Here is a 15483-nt window from a genome sequence, read left to right on the forward strand (position 1 = left end):
TGGCCGGTGTGTACAAAATTCGGACGCTTCTGGATCGAGGATTCATATTGAGATGTTTGGTTAAAACTTGAAGCTTTGTCCATGACCCAGAGCAAGAGTAATTAAAGACCTTTTCATCGAGGGAAAAGAAATGCAGTAGCAGGGACGGGCTGAGTGTATTCGGAAAATCGGCACATTGAATATTTGGCAAAATGGAATTGTCAGCTGGAGAGTTCGACTTCAGAGGCAAATGAACTCGTGTGGGACTTACGATTCTTCGAGCGTAGAGAGCATTCTTTCAATTGGGCAGGATGTCGTTACCAGGGTACTTTTGATGAAGAAGCAGGTGAAAAGGCTTCAAGAAGTTGTTGAAGGTGTAAAAATAAGAACGGTCCGGGAAGCATCCAAAACTCCATTCAACGACGTCGACCACAACCTTAACAGTCTCTGCTATCTTATATTATTATTGTACCCTTCTCATCTTTGTTTGCTCACCTTTCTCTGTACATAATGTCAGTCTCATTCAATATTTTGAAAAAAAAAACTTATGTTTACTTTACCAAAATCTCTGATCGGATTTGCATCGTTTTCGGTGAATTTCAATTCAGTTGTTCTTCTTGGCGAAGGAACTGACTCTGCGAAACTGCAAGAAATGGGCAGGCTCAAACCGACCAGAGAGGGGAACTCCATTGTCAAGTTGGCGGCGACGCTCCGGAGAGTAGCCAAGCTAGCTAATCTAGCACCGCTCATCAAGTTACCACGACACAGATCCCAGTCAATATTGGTAACTCGACCAGTACTATGTCCGACGTCAGCAAAGAACAATCCTACTCAAGGCAATCATTGTTCGACTTGCGCTGAATATACGCATCACCTCTGTTCTGACCTTGAGAATGTGACGGGTCCTGGATGTTCACTGGCGAAGGCACTGGGTAATTTGAACAGCAAATGGAATGGCTAAAACACTGGATGTCACCAGGTAGAATCCTGAGCCCATTCCGATGCTGCTATTGCCGCCGTGGTTACTGCTCACCACGAGACACGCCTTGCCGAGAAGCAGCTCTACAAATTGAGTTTGGAGCACAAGGATGCGCAAATTAGAGGGTTGCAGGAGGACCATGCAAATAACGAGGTTGAAGAGAAGTCCACCCTCGAGGAGGAAGAGAAGTCCACCAAGTCCACCGAGGTAAGTGGGACCATGGGACATTTGGATGAGCGAAGAACGCAGTGGTAGTATGATCTAGTAAGATGACCATGTATTTTACTGAAAAGATTTTTTGCGGTTCCATTGAAATGGGTTCACCAAAGCCTTTTATTCAATTCCAAGAATTATTTTACCCGGAAGTCGTGAGAATTTTTTGGCCCTCAGCCTGTAGAATCTAGATGGCCAGTCCACTGCTAGATCTCCCTTTCGACCTAATCCATCCTATCATCGAATACTTGACAGATCGCACGGACTGGAAATCGTGTTGTCTTGTTTCCAAATCATTCAATAAAGTTGCTACTCCTCTCCTCTATCAAACACTAGATTCTCGTATTATTCAGTCAAAAAACCACCACAACTCGAATAGTAATACGAATGACTTGAACACAATCCTATATCACCCAGCTACCACTCTTCTCTCGAAACCATCTCTGGCCCTACACGTCCGTCATCTTACAGAAACAGGCGCTGTACATCGTGCTCATTTACCGAGATATGCGACAATAACTGACGATGCGCTAAAGGCTTTGGCGCTGTGTACGAATTTGCACTCGTTCACCTGGATGGATGATACGATGTATGGTCCAACTATGGGCGCATTGGGTCCAGGTGGACGTGGGAGCAATATGACGAAGTCTCCGGGAGCGTTCTTGACGAAATTCGTAGGGCTTGTACGGGGGAACGCCACAGAAGGAGGGAGTAATAGTAATGGACTACCACTACGCTCCCTCACCATTCGTACACATTCCGACCTCGGGACCTCCGTCTGGGATTCGCTTAACACTCTTTCCGGTCTTACCCGAGTCTCCGTCTGGTCCATGGACGGTCCTCCTCGTGTCCTTCAAGGCGGTTGGTCCATCGTTCTCGGGCCGACTCTAGAGGAACTGGAGCTGGGTCGATGTGCGGGTGTTCCGCCAACTATACTGATCACCGTCATTTCCCAACTACCTTTATTACGAAGTTTACGACTCAAAGGCGTAGCGAGCAACGCAATTCTAAATCTCCTCACATATCTTCCAATACTGGACAGCCTCGATGTCGAATATCTACCCTCTCAAACTCGGCTTTCTGCTAGGGACCAAGCGAGATTGATCATGTTGCCTTCGCTGAAGACGCTCACAGTTCGGAGCAATTCACGAATAGACGCATTTGATCCTCTCAAAATGTACGATTGGGTCCGTCTGTTAGCGAGCAAGGAAGGTCTAGAAGCCTTCAAATTACATGCATTCTCACTCTCTTTACCGCCTAACTCGCCTTCCTTTTCTTCTTCGTCTTTTCCCAAATCACACTTTTTCCTACCAGATGCTAGCTCATACAACACATTCTCATTTCGTGATCTTGGACAGACTCTTATTCCACGTGGCTTTATTCTTGACCTCGCGAGATCACACTCTGCGTCGCTCAAAAGATGGGAGACAGCGGAAGCGGGGGTCATGATGATGGGTGATGTCGAGTGTCTTTGTGTCAGTTTCCCGCGATTAGAGGTACTAGATTGTGCAGTTGGGCTTGAAGACGTGGTGAGTACGTGTTGGTAACGATTTGAGGGAAGTCTCAATGGATTTTGTCTGTACAGAACTCGATATACTACGCTATACGCTCAGCGCACAACTTAACCACACTCAAGCTACATATCCAATGGTTTCCCTCATCTGCCTCCGCTGAATCACGTTCCTCGCATTACGTTCGGGTTGCATCTCGGAATTATGGCGCTTCCCCAGACGCGGATTCTAACTCAGAAGAGGTGATATCGCCCAACGGAAATTCTTGGGCTATCCGCAAGGACAATTCACATATTGATCTATTGCATGGCTCGAAGAATAATACTTCTGGACATCGCCGCGTGTATCACCCGACCGTGAAGATGAAAAGGAACCTTTCTGACATGGAAATTCCTTCCGGATCGAGCGACAAATTTACTGCTGCTGACGCTAGATCACTCATGCTTCGTACAGAGGATTCGATTCTACGAACAATCGCAGTTGGTGGGGTGCTGTACAGGGTGAGTGCTGTTAAATCTTTCGTATCCCATTTCGTTTTTCTCTCTTCCGTGTTGTATAAACCTGGATATCCATTGACATTCGCGCCCTCCTTTTCACTGCATGCTCAACTCAATTCATCGGCAGGGAAATTGGTTAGTATCGTCATTAAATCCGGAGGAAGTTGAGTTCGTCGTGGCTTCAAATGTGAAAGATGCTTAGGTGGATCGTGATGGAGTCCAACCTTTTTTCTGGCGCGTTTGTTCTTTCTCTCCTAGGAATCAATGGTTCATTGGCTGGATTAAAACGTAGATGACATGCAGTGTACTTTTACTCATACACTTCAATATAAAGGCCCTGGTTTCCGTGACAAAGTGATACTCCTACCACTCGATTGAATTTCGCGTGCCGGAAAGGAATGGAAGGTAGTAGGGGTAGTAGGAACAGCCTTGGGAAGGGAATTGGTGAGGTATTATACGACGGCAGTGATCATCAAGGCTGATCTGGTAGAATTTATAGGCATTGATATTTCGGATGGGTTATTTCGATGTCTATCAAGCCTTTTGATTTTGTTACAGAAGGGTAACACTGAGGGAGCGGGAGACAAGCTCTGAGTTCCAAGAGTATGAATTATACAGGCCTTTTTTCCGATACGGTTCGTTTATTCCTTGGGTATCTGATCCCGCGGAGCAGGTTTTCAGGATGCGAATCCCGGATCATCTCCAGAACCCATGATTTTCACTGTGATAAGTTTTGGTGGCAGTCCTTGGTGATGCTCAGTTACCGGGAATTCGCTCGGAAGTGTGTGGCAACCCTAGACGATTACAGAGACACAACTCTCGCCGAGCATAGTTCTCAATCGATTTGAATAAGATCCACGTATAGTACCAAATGGCAAATGTACATCATTGTCCTATGGATACTACAGGTGAAGATTCTACCCAATGGTATAATTCATGTCCATCTGCGCCGGTTCTTCATCGGCAGATTATCACCCCAGTATCCAGTTTTATAGTCACCCGTTATAGTTCGGATTTCACACTGGGGATGCGTATATCGTAATTGTCGATCTTTCAGATATCATTGATATCAGCAAATCAACAGCTACAGGATAACATAAGTATCGATACTCACTGGTAAGAGGATCCCTCGCTCTGACACTCTGTATTATTTACAATGGGCAGTACTCCAGATACTGCTGTCCCGCGACTGATCGTTGTGGATGACACGGACCCGTTGATTCAATACTCACCTTCTAGCGCGTTTTCCCTCGATTCGGAAGGCAAGCTAGATGGCCAGGGATACGGTGGACCAGTGTTCAATCGGACCCTCACAGGAACCTCAACCAACGGGTCGTTCACCTATAATTTTAACGGTAAAATGCCAGAGGCATTCAAGTTTCGTGCACCTCCTCTGTTGACGCTGATTTTTCGATTGATAATAGGCACATTTGTCCGCACTATAGTGGCTGCCGAAGGGCTATATGGTGGGAATTGCAGTGTAGATGACCATGTCATCGCGAGTTTCGATGTGGACACACCTCAGGTCACGAATTACATTGCATGTGATTCCGCAGGGCTATTAGAGGGTTCTACGAGCGAGCATACCTTAGGAGTCAACTTTTTTTTCTTCCCGACCTCACCGTCAAATTCTTCTCTTTGGCTTGATAGTATACAATATCAACCACTGCCATCCAATCCCCTAGATGCTGCGACTCTCCGAATTGATGGAAGCGACACTTCAATCATCTACAACGATGTTTCCGGTGGATGGTCCGAGTCTTTCGGTGCGAATGCGACAGATAACGCAGCAACAAGTGTGAATTTTATCTTCAATGGTACGTGGATGCGAACTTAACATCTTGTTGGGCATTAAATACGGTATATAGGCACGTCTGTATCTTTGTTTTCAGTGAATACTGGCAATCCTTTTGTGAGGAATGCTAGCCCTGCCTTCTATTCCCTGGATGGAAATTCAACCAGTTTCGATCTTCCTGGAAGCATGCAGACGGTCAACAGTGGTGGAAATTTCTCAAATATTCTCAATTGGCCTCTTTTCACTGCTACCGGGCTTCCTGCATCCCAAAACAACATGGAAATTGCTCCCTCTCCCAACGGTACTCTTAACCCACAATTTCTTATCATTGACTATTTCATTATCCGAACCAACCCCTCAACCAAGAGTGGTGGCGCGTCTACCCGAGTTAGTGCAATTGTTGGTGGTGTCATCGGAGGTGTCGTTGGGCTTGCTGCACTCTTGCTGGCATTATATTTCTTCTGCATACGGAGAAGGCATTTTCAACACTATTCTAACAGTGGGACAGTGCCAGATTTCGGTGCTGTGACCCAGTATCCCAGTCTGAGCACATTTTCACCGGATGCTCTGTACACGACAAAGAGAGCGCAGAGCTCAGGAGTACAAAGAGGGGTAGATCGTCGTGGTGAGGCGATACCGCAGACCGATAGTGGTGTCAGGCTTCCTCCTCTCGACGAGGTTCCACCAATATACACAGAATATTGATGTATGCTTGAATGTGTACAAATGAAGTCACCAATATAGTTATTGGTGAATTCATTGATGGGGGACAAAAATTGTGACAGTGGAGAGAGCCTCATGAGTACAAACGCAGGAAGTGTTATCCCAAGATATTATCGTATGCTTTCTGCGACGACGGTCTGTACCAATCTGTTATCAACTGGCGAGAAGATAGTAAAGAGAGGCCAGGAAGCAAGGACCTCCTCATTGTCACTCAAGCTAAATTGCGCGCGGTTACTGAGGACATTCCACCAGGGTGTATTGAAACATTCTAATTTGCATCAGAGCTGAAAGCTGGTAAGTGTGATTGAGAACAAGAATAAGAATAAGAAGATTACACGGCGCATTCGGTTTTTACACCGAAAGCAATGGTCCCTAGACGCTGAGATCGAAAGACTACCGTTAAACGATCACATGGTTGAGTTTCAAGCGCGCCTGTCATCTGACGGCTCCCACGCTTCATTGTTGACTACTTTCAACTTTCATTTCGTACCCGGACCTCGTTGCTCATTATCTACGACGGCAAGCAAGACGCCGAATGGCGGCACACAGACCATCCTCGACACAGCTCCGTGACCGGCTACTGTCAAATTCTCCTGATTTCATTAAATCTTCCATTTTGCGGGAATCGAACATGGGCTGGAATTCCCCTCCAACTTCATCGGACAACACCGCCGCCAGCTCTGCGACGTCTCCACTCAGGATATCGAAACGGGAATCCTCGCCGAATCTTCGCCCAACACAAGCCGATCTCGCTAGGAGGTCGTCTTCGAGCTATAAACACATGCGAAACAACAACCTCGTATCTAAATCTCCTTTTAAATCCCAGATACCCACTCCTTCCACTCCTTCTCGCCACACAGCTCTTCCTGTGTCATTTCCAACCCGACGTGTGTCTGGAGAAAAACGGCCGCGACCACCGTCGATGCATGACGAAGCCGAGAACGAGAACGATAGGCCTTTTGCGTTGAAAAGAGAGAGGAAGCAGTCGAGAACGTTTCAGGGACTTATACAAAAGGAGCCGGTTACAAAGAGCCCTTTTCGTCAGGCTGTGAGCTCTTCCAACGATGGTGATCTCAAACAGAGAAAGGCATCGCCTCCAGCTGTTCCTCCACCTTCTTCTCGCATTCCTACTCACTCTGGTGCTTCTCCTGTTCGGCCATCTCTTGTTACCAAGAGAATGCACGGTCCCAGACTTAGCGGCGCCAAACGGGAACGGCGTAAGACTGTCACTTTCCACGAAAACTGCGAAGTGGTAGAATTTTCTCGAGATGAGGATGAAAGTGGCGAAGTGTTTGAGAGTGACGAGGATGATAACTATGGAAATGCTGCCGAGGATGATGTAGACTTTTTCGGCGAGGGTAAGAATGAGGAGACTCCGCATGACTCGTACGAGGACATCGAGCTTTCCGACCAAGAACCGGAAGAGCAGTTAGAGCTCGACGCAGACACCAGTATCACCGGTTTGGTAGACGAAATCTTCGCTGGCTCTCGTCAAACTAGCACCCCCCCGCGACACCACCCTAATGAACTCCCTCCTGATCTTGAAACCGAGGACGGCGTACCTCTTGGTCGGACTCACCACGCAGACCGGGTTATAAAATATCATCAGGAGCACGAATCTCATCTTTTTGTCGAACCCGCTCCGCATACCATCGTTCACACTCCCACCTTTCCCATTCACGCAACGGCCGCTTCCCCGCCTCCTTCTACTCCATCGCATCGCAATCGATTCTCTTCGCCTCCTCTAGGTCGTTCAACTCACTTCGAGCGTTTGCAATCTGCGAGGATAGAGGAGGAAGACATCGACCGAGATGTGAAAATGCTTCCAGACTCCCCTTCACCTATGAAACCCAGCAGTAAAACTCACGTAGATGAAGCCAGTATGGACGGCCTTGTTCCCAAGTTCGAGCTTCCCGGTTGTAAGCAAACTGTTCAATTCGATTGGTGCGTTGTCTAATGATTTTTAGACTCTCCGGTCCGAAGAGACTATCCAACGGGGTCCGATCCTTTTGCTATGCCCAACCTACAAGACGAATCACTTCCACTTGACGCCGGAAGCTTCGTGCAAGATGACTCAATAATGTCTGTAACTACCACTGAACATTCTGAAGTCAATATCAGTGCACTTGAAAAGGAACTTGGGAATGAGGTGGGTTTCGAGTGGCAGTTAGGTTATTTCACTAATCACTCTGATATTCTGATCATAGCGTCTCATTAATACGTCAATGGAAGCCTCACCCATTGACTTAGCTCGCGAAGCTTCATTCACTCAAGCTGATAGTCCGGCCTCAGCTCCCGTCCGTCGCTCTCCTCTTCCACCCATCCCAAGCTCAGTCCCGCATCGGATTTCTTCTCCCGCCATGCGCTCTTCCTCCCCGCTTTCTCCTCGTGGAAGCGTAAGCCCATTCGCCAGTCCCGTTGGTGCTCGTCCCCGATCAAACCGCGATGACGTGCATAGACGATTCTTGCGTCCACGAAGCTTCGGGAACGCCAGTCCTAGTGGAAGTCCAAAAATAAATGATGGAGGACGTGGTCTGCGTACGAGTGTTGACAGACAACGAATTGTCGATCTAAGCATTGAGCATAGCCCAGAACGCGAAGACGATCACAAGGAGCAGCTCGATTCGGAAATTAACTTTGAGCGGGAGACAGAGAAAGACGCATCGTCTGTTATGACGACCGTAACGGAGAACTCTGCTGAGATGGCCACAATCGAAACGGCGGAAAAGCGAAAAGTCGTCGCTGTCGGGGTCGTTCAAGAGCATGAGCCTGCTGAAACGGAAGCAAGTATGGAGGTTACCCACGACGTGACGATGGATTTCGAAGTCAAAGGGGAGGAACTTCAAGAGCAGGCGGAGCCTAATGAACCCGTGCATCAAGATCAACCTGAACCTATCGCTGTTACACAGGCTATCGAGTTACGCGACCAGAGCTTCAGCGGTGACGAAGTTGATTCAGGCATGGACGATGATGATGATGCTGATGATGACGACAACGGCGAGGAATTTGGACTGTTGAAGGCTCCCGCTTTTACTAATAGTAAAAAACTCAAGTTCGATTTGGGGAGCAAATTTGGATTGGGCAAGCTAGGATTTTTAGACCTGGAACTCTCAAGCGAGGATCTCACCACACCTTCGACTTCAGATAAATCTGATCTCGGCTTTGATTTCAATACAAAATCCTCGAAAGTTCCTCCGAAATCTGTTCAAAACATGCCCGTAGGCTCCGTCAACGTACGAATGGATATGCGAAGCGCCCTGGATCGCCTCATGGATGATGTCGCTAGTGTCGGAGGAAGTACTCTTGAAGAACCGCACGATATTTCAATGACGACCACCGAGGAGGATGCTCCTAGATCCCAACTCATGCAACGCGCTGCAACGGATTCTATCGTAGTCGGAAGTCTTGGTCCGCCTCGAGGGTCTTCCGTGCACTCTGCGATGCCCAGCCGTAATGCGAGTACGTCATCGTCCATTGCACCTCCCCCACCTCCCAAGGATAACATTCGTGCACGCGAGGCGATGATTATCGAGAAAAGAAGGAAGATGCGAAGGATGGAGGAGGGTGATGACGATGACGATGATAGGCCTCTGGGTGTAGCGAGAGCACAACTGAGCGTGCCTACCGGGCGTCCTAGTAGGAGGCGAAGTATGAGTACTGGTGACGCGGAGGATCTGGGCGCAAAGAGAAGGGGTGTTGCATTACGAGGACAAGATTCGCAACTGTCACTCGATGTGAACACCTCTCCCACTGGCTCAGATGATGCACTGAGTGACGAAATTGAAAAAGAGCTGAAGAAGAATATTCATGGATCTGAAAAGAAGAAGGTAGAGATTTTGTTCTTTCATCTCGATGTCGATTTTTGAATGCGTTGTTATTTTCTCTAGAAGAAGTATTTTATCCGCGAACATGAAGGGACTATCTACGCCTCTTCAGACGTCTCTCACATGGCTGGTCCGGGAGACGTCAACGCAGGAAAGGCATGGCGTACCGTCCGTAGACCTTCGGATATGGTACGTTGAATTGCCTCTAGTATTGAATGCTCTGGCTAACTTTTTTCATTCACTAGAATGAATACGCTAAACAAATCAGAGAATTCAGGAACCAAGAGAAGCCTGGAAAGTCCTATGGTAAAGTATTTGTTAAAGGCAAGTTTTAAACACCTTACGACAAGCCTGTGCATGTTGCTCACAGCATGATCTTTTAGTGCTTGGTGCTAAAGGACTTGTGGTTCCCATGCCTGCGGAGCAGACCGCCGTCTCTTGCACTCTCAACAATGGAATTCACTTCGTAACTACTCCTGATTTCCGCCTAGGCAAAGATTGTAGAATCGAACAAGAGTTTGAGCTGTAAGTGCAACATATACGTCATCTTGTCACATCGTGTTCATCGTTGACTTTGCAGGATTGAGCACAGCAAACTTGAATTCACACTAACGCTCAAAGTTCGTCGCGATCCTCATATTATTGCTCAATTCAAGGCTATTGTTCCTCCTGCTCCTCCCCGTCCACCTCCTATGGCGGCAAATCCCTCGTCATCATCAAAAAGTAGTGGAATGCGAAGTTTCTTCCATTCCTCTCCCAAGAAGAACAAAGACAAGGATAAGCGACAAAACACCCCGCCTCCGCCTCCCCCTCCGCAGCTTCCACCGCAACGTCTCACAGAGAACCTTGCACGGTACCTCAAACCAGACGGCACCCTTGCGCGTGCGTTTGTCTCATTCAAGGACATTGCTGGTCGCTGTGACACGCGGCTCTTTGAAACGACATTCCCGCTCATTGGCCAACGGGCTGAGCTAGGAAACAAGTTCTCCACATTGCAGGTAGGAGAGCTTGTGTTGCAGGTATTCAGACTCCCGCCGCTTCCTGGTCTTCCGCCAGAAGAACTTCCGCAGAGCTTGGAAGAATGTCATCGTGGGCTGAGGCATGTGAACTGGCATAAGATGACTTACTTTGAGGGAACGTTGACACAGAATGGAGGAGACTGTAGCGTGAGTGTATCATTTCCTTGTCGTATTTTCTTGTCCTTCTCACTTAAAATACTTCATTGATTAGTCCTGGCGGCGGCGTCGATTCCGGGTGATCGGTGCAAATCTTGTTGCATTCAACGATGTGACAAAACGGGTGACTGCTACAATCAACCTCCGCAACGCCATCACGGTTGAGGACAACCAGGATCCACATAAGCGTGATGGTGCTGTACGAAGTCCTGCCTCCGGGGCTAGTCTATACTATGACGAATACGATGGACTGTTCGGGGTAGAGAGGTCTTTCAGGCTAGTGTTCCCCGAGGAGGAAATTCTGTTTTTCGCAGACACGGATGAGGAGAAGGCTAAATGGTGAGCTTCTATATATAACTTTCTCTAATAGCTTGTTCTAATCATGTTATTATTGTAGGCTGGAGATTCTGAATGCGCTGGTAGGGCACATTCCTCCCCATCCACTGTGGGCCGAGTTACTTTGGCAGAGACAAGAAGATCTCAACAAAGTAAAGAGAGCGCAACCTCAGGCCGCGAATCCTGCCCCCGGTCCTAGCAGACAAACATGATTCATTCTAGTCCGAGGCTGCCGCCAATGTTGTTGGGACTGCTCTGCATTCGATTTCTTGTACATTTGTCCTCTATCTGCTTTCCTTTCTGACTCTTTATCTGACTCTCCTCTCTCTAAACCTGATCATCGTCCTTATCATCCTCAAACATTATCGTAACCTTAAGTATGTTCGCTGTCTCGCTCGCAACACCATTTCGCATCCGTTATACTCATGGTTTCATGGTTCCTTGTATTACTTATGCTACTCATCCTGGCCTCTGTACGTGCTTTGGACTCGCTTCCTTACCTGGGCATGCCATTATACAATATGTATATGTTCGTGAAAATCTCTTCTTCTCGATGATAGTTCCTTCCATTACGAAAACGTCTGGTTCGTTTTTATTTCTGCCTTTGTTCCTTTCCCTCTTCTCATTTCCTGCAACTGTACAAATAGTCTAGACTGAAATGACTATGTAAAAGGTGTATAGTATGTGCCCATTGCGGGTGATGCTGCGGAAAGATGAAGCTGAATCCTCGTCGACATCATTCAATGTTCTCAACGTCCTTTATACTGATAATTCCATGATGCTCTTCTATCCGCAGTTATCCCCGCAGCGGGGGCGCAGCGTTCAGCGTTGATGATAACATTTCAAACTATTTAGAAAAAGATAGCACATGAGGAGGTCGGTCTATTTCATGGCCGATGAGAAGGAATATATTTCATTTAACATATATGATCAGTTTGTATATCGACTTAACCAAGCTCCTTGCCTCTCTTTATAAATGATCATCTCAGGCGATATACCACCTTCCCCTGCAAAGAGCAACAGGGCTCTATCGAATCCTCAATCGCCACTTGATTCACCACCACCACCCGCTTATGGTGCCACAGCTGGCCGCACACTACCTTCACAGCCGCAGCAGTATCAGCCATATACTGGAAGCTCAAGCTCATCACGTCCAAATGGGCCACGAAGTATATCGAGTCTCCCTACAGACGTAGAAGCAAACGAATCCATAAGGAGAGAATCTCCTGGACAGCGGTTCTGTAAAGCATTTGCTGTAGCGCTCCTTATCTATGTGCTCGCGGCGATCTTCTTTGGGTCATTTTCAACGAGATATCAGACGAGTAAGGGTTGGGTAAGTTGATTGTACTCTCTGATTTGAGTTCCTAATAACATTGATCAAGTAGCACAGTGACTTTTCGATACCAAATAACATCGCGGTCATTTCGTGTGCCAAAGGCTCTGAGATGCAAAACAGTAGTCTTGGATGGGTTTCATCTTATAGTTCCGAATTCACCCTTGATACCTTCACTCCGCCTCAAGAGTTTTCGGCTAAACCATCCTCATTACTTCCATCCTCAAACAAATTCAACTACGGAACCGTCCAAACCTCTCTGTCCCTCCCCCTAACCTCCGAAACCCTTTTTCTTTTATCTCGCGGCCGGTCATCCACGGGGGGGCTACGCATTGAGCCTTCTTCTGACCTAGAGGAAGGCATGGCCAGGGTTGATGTCAAGATCACGTATACGGATTTTGCCAACTACGGAGATTCCAACGATTTTTTGAGCCAAACTGCAGTCTGTTTAATTCAAAGGAAGCCAGGGAAGCGGAAACACCTTGGTGTCGGGCTGTTCTCCTTGCGAGATTGGCCTACCTCTTCATATCGCCGCTCTCAATTGTCCTATGATGTGACTCTGGTACTCCCCGAATCTCGCGGACCTTCTATTCTCCGTCTTAACGCATTCGAGACCGATCTTCCTAATTTCCATCACCTCTTTTCCCAGCCGTTGGATGAGTTTGTCACTTTCGGGAATCTGCTGCTCAAAGCTGGGAATGGGATTATCAATGCAGTTGTGAGTCAACCTACTGCCCCTCCTGCGCATTGTTTTACTAATGGTGCTTCTAGTCGCTGACAGCAGATAACGCCACGATACATACCTCAAATCGCGAAATCAACGTTAAAGTGGGTGAATTATCCTTATTGTTCAAAGGATCTTTTTTGCTCATGATACCTAGTCCCTAACATCGAACTTCGCCTCTCTTTACACTATCAACTCAGAAATACGAGGACATTTTACCACCTCACACTCCCTAGAAATCAAAGCAAGGAATACAAAAGTGAAAGCGGATATCGAGATATTACCCCAATACTCGACTGGTGGCGGGCACGTTGTTGTACAAACAACGAACAAGGCTCTAGAAGCAACTATCAATGTCCATAGACCATCCCATTCATCGACGTTTTCACAATCTTCATCGGGCCTTTTCATATCTACTACCAACAACAACGGCATTGTTGACGTTTCTGTTCCCTCGCTACCTTCAGACTCCGCGTTGAACCTGACAGCGTCCACAACCAACGGACGAGTGACAGTTACATTACCTGCAACATATGAAGGGACATATGCCCTGTCAAGTACGAACATCTTTGGGGAGGTGCATAATGAACATACTGAAGACCCAGCAGGGCTAGGGAGGAAGAGGGTGTTCGGATCTGGCCCGACCAAGGGCGTGATAATTCGTAATTCGGTTTATTGGGATGAGAGGAATAAGGAGAAATGTGTCGTCGTTCTCAAAAGCATCAACGGACAAGCAGAGCTGTTCTTGTGAAAATTGTATAGTATGAGGAAGAGATTGATATGGTTTATGTATTACTATGTACAAGAGGCAAATTGTTGTTGGTTTATGTGTTCTTTGACATTCTCTAGTTACTGGTTCGTTGTTTGTCAATTTCAAATCTTAGTGGCACTCGGGCAAGTTTTTTGTGACCAGTGATATTCGGGTCCCTGAATCATCGCGGAAATTTCCACACAAACCATGTTACGGACATACCTGATCCCTCTTCACCTCGTGTCATGCATCATGACCCATGAGCCCAATTAATCTACCTGTTACGCTGTTGATATCTAACGCTTTGACCTGCTTTGATCGAACTTTTCATGCAAACACTTCACCACGTGGGAGATCATCGTCGGACGACTTACAGCTTGCCATCCATCTTTCGCTGATTCATCTTTTCTTACTTTCGGTAGCTTGCGGTTATATGTAATTACATCGACCGTCGAAGCTAAATCATACCGCCCTTTGTTTGATTTTTTAAATTGTAAAATGTACGACTGACGAATCACCCTCGAGGTAAATAATTATTGCCTATTATCAGTACCTGCCTGTACCTGCTCCATTAACATCGAAATAATGACTCCATACTTACAGTCTAATTCTACAAGCTACATTAAGTTGATAGACTACACTTGTTAATAATTCTATAATTTATGAGTGCCTTTTCATAATCCTTCCAATCTCTGCAGACACAGTCCTTGCCATTTCAAGTGAGATCTCCTCGGTAGGAATGACATACGTCTCCGGAAATGTTTCTATTCCGTACCATTGTCTCAACGTTTTCGGCTTTACAACGCCCCTGTTGTCCTTCATCAACAACCAAGTCAACGCCGCCTCCCCATGACCAATTTCTTCATGAAACGTGTTCAATTTTGGTTTCTTGTCCTGGAGCAGCATCATCTCTCTACTCCGGCGCGCCTCGGCGAGATCGTCGATACCCAGCCCATCAGGATATGTATGGAGCAAATCGTTTATCAGTGTTTGATTGACTTGAGTAGGAGCAAACTGTAACGGAACGTTACTCGTTACTTGTCCTAACTAGTATGCCTCTTACTTAAACTAGGCCCCACTGTTGTGGCTGCACACCTTGCTTGAGATCAAAAATGCGGCGCGCGTAGGGCGCGCCGCGAGGTGAGGGTGTCCAATTATAAGCAAGATGATTGAAGTGATTTGGCTGACAGCGCTGAAATCAAACATAGCAAATATGTGCCTGCACATCAAGTGGTCAAATACCGAGTGGAATAGACCTTGCAAGCAAGGTGACATGCTTACTATCCATGTCCTATGCCTTACAATAATTACCCCTTTTAGTTATCCTCTATTTCTACGTATATAAGGGGTTTCGATGTACTCAGTACGATAGGTTCTCCAGAATCATAACTCTCCAGTTTACAACGGTTCTATCGAGCACCTACACCAATCCGTGTGGCAATACTGTGACCTCGTCACTCTACTGTTACATATTTTGAACCCCCAACAACTGCGACTTTTCTCTCTAAACAAACTCATCCTCGACGTCCATCACCGGCACCCCCAGGTCTGATCAACCCAGGACTCCGACAACGGACACCGAAAAAATCTCAGAACTCGAAAATCACCCTTCGAAAAAATATCAACACTATCCTCGACAATGT

General features: G+C 46.9%; 6 protein-coding genes across 6 annotated transcripts; 4 read left to right on the forward strand and 2 right to left on the reverse strand.

Annotated features, from left to right (window-relative positions):
- Positions 1–34: 34 nt before the first annotated feature.
- Positions 35–931, reverse strand: C8R40DRAFT_522564 (uncharacterized protein). Its single transcript, XM_046235329.1, has 4 exons — positions 836–931; positions 535–778; positions 251–433; positions 35–204 (listed from the first exon to the last, which is right to left on the reverse strand). The coding sequence occupies exons 2-3, from the start codon at positions 727–729 to the stop codon at positions 278–280; spliced, it is 351 nt and encodes a 116-aa protein (XP_046083145.1). The 5' UTR covers positions 730–778; positions 836–931; the 3' UTR covers positions 35–204; positions 251–277.
- A 431-nt stretch (positions 932–1362) lies between these two features.
- On the forward strand, positions 1363–3381 carry C8R40DRAFT_1174113 (uncharacterized protein; the record flags this gene model as incomplete). Its single annotated transcript, XM_046232134.1, has 3 exons — positions 1363–2700; positions 2757–3182; positions 3307–3381. 3 exons carry the CDS (start codon positions 1363–1365, stop codon positions 3379–3381), a joined length of 1839 nt encoding a protein of 612 aa, XP_046083146.1.
- A 954-nt stretch (positions 3382–4335) lies between these two features.
- Positions 4336–5679, forward strand: C8R40DRAFT_1174114 (uncharacterized protein; the record flags this gene model as incomplete). Its single annotated transcript, XM_046232135.1, has 2 exons — positions 4336–4996; positions 5072–5679. The coding sequence occupies 2 exons, from the start codon at positions 4336–4338 to the stop codon at positions 5677–5679; spliced, it is 1269 nt and encodes a 422-aa protein (XP_046083147.1).
- Positions 5680–6118: 439 nt separating this feature from the next.
- C8R40DRAFT_524145 (uncharacterized protein) lies at positions 6119–11328 on the forward strand. Its single transcript, XM_046235332.1, has 9 exons — positions 6119–7616; positions 7665–7846; positions 7905–9524; positions 9585–9710; positions 9767–9845; positions 9905–10046; positions 10102–10687; positions 10752–11035; positions 11094–11328. Exons 1-9 carry the CDS (start codon positions 6233–6235, stop codon positions 11242–11244), a joined length of 4554 nt encoding a protein of 1517 aa, XP_046083148.1. The 5' UTR covers positions 6119–6232; the 3' UTR covers positions 11245–11328.
- Positions 11329–12008: 680 nt separating this feature from the next.
- Positions 12009–13840, forward strand: C8R40DRAFT_1174116 (uncharacterized protein; the record flags this gene model as incomplete). Its single annotated transcript, XM_046232136.1, has 4 exons — positions 12009–12365; positions 12418–13083; positions 13137–13193; positions 13247–13840. 4 exons carry the CDS (start codon positions 12009–12011, stop codon positions 13838–13840), a joined length of 1674 nt encoding a protein of 557 aa, XP_046083149.1.
- A 640-nt stretch (positions 13841–14480) lies between these two features.
- Positions 14481–14987, reverse strand: C8R40DRAFT_1119716 (uncharacterized protein). Its single transcript, XM_046228734.1, has 2 exons — positions 14904–14987; positions 14481–14854 (listed from the first exon to the last, which is right to left on the reverse strand). The coding sequence occupies exon 2, from the start codon at positions 14747–14749 to the stop codon at positions 14501–14503; it is 249 nt and encodes an 82-aa protein (XP_046083150.1). The 5' UTR covers positions 14750–14854; positions 14904–14987; the 3' UTR covers positions 14481–14500.
- Between the last annotated feature and the right edge of the window lie 496 nt (positions 14988–15483).

Source organism: Lentinula edodes (assembly GCF_021015755.1).
Source record: "Lentinula edodes strain Le(Bin) 0899 ss11 chromosome Unknown C8R40scaffold_34, whole genome shotgun sequence".
In the NCBI taxonomy this organism is placed as follows: domain Eukaryota; kingdom Fungi; phylum Basidiomycota; class Agaricomycetes; order Agaricales; family Omphalotaceae; genus Lentinula; species Lentinula edodes.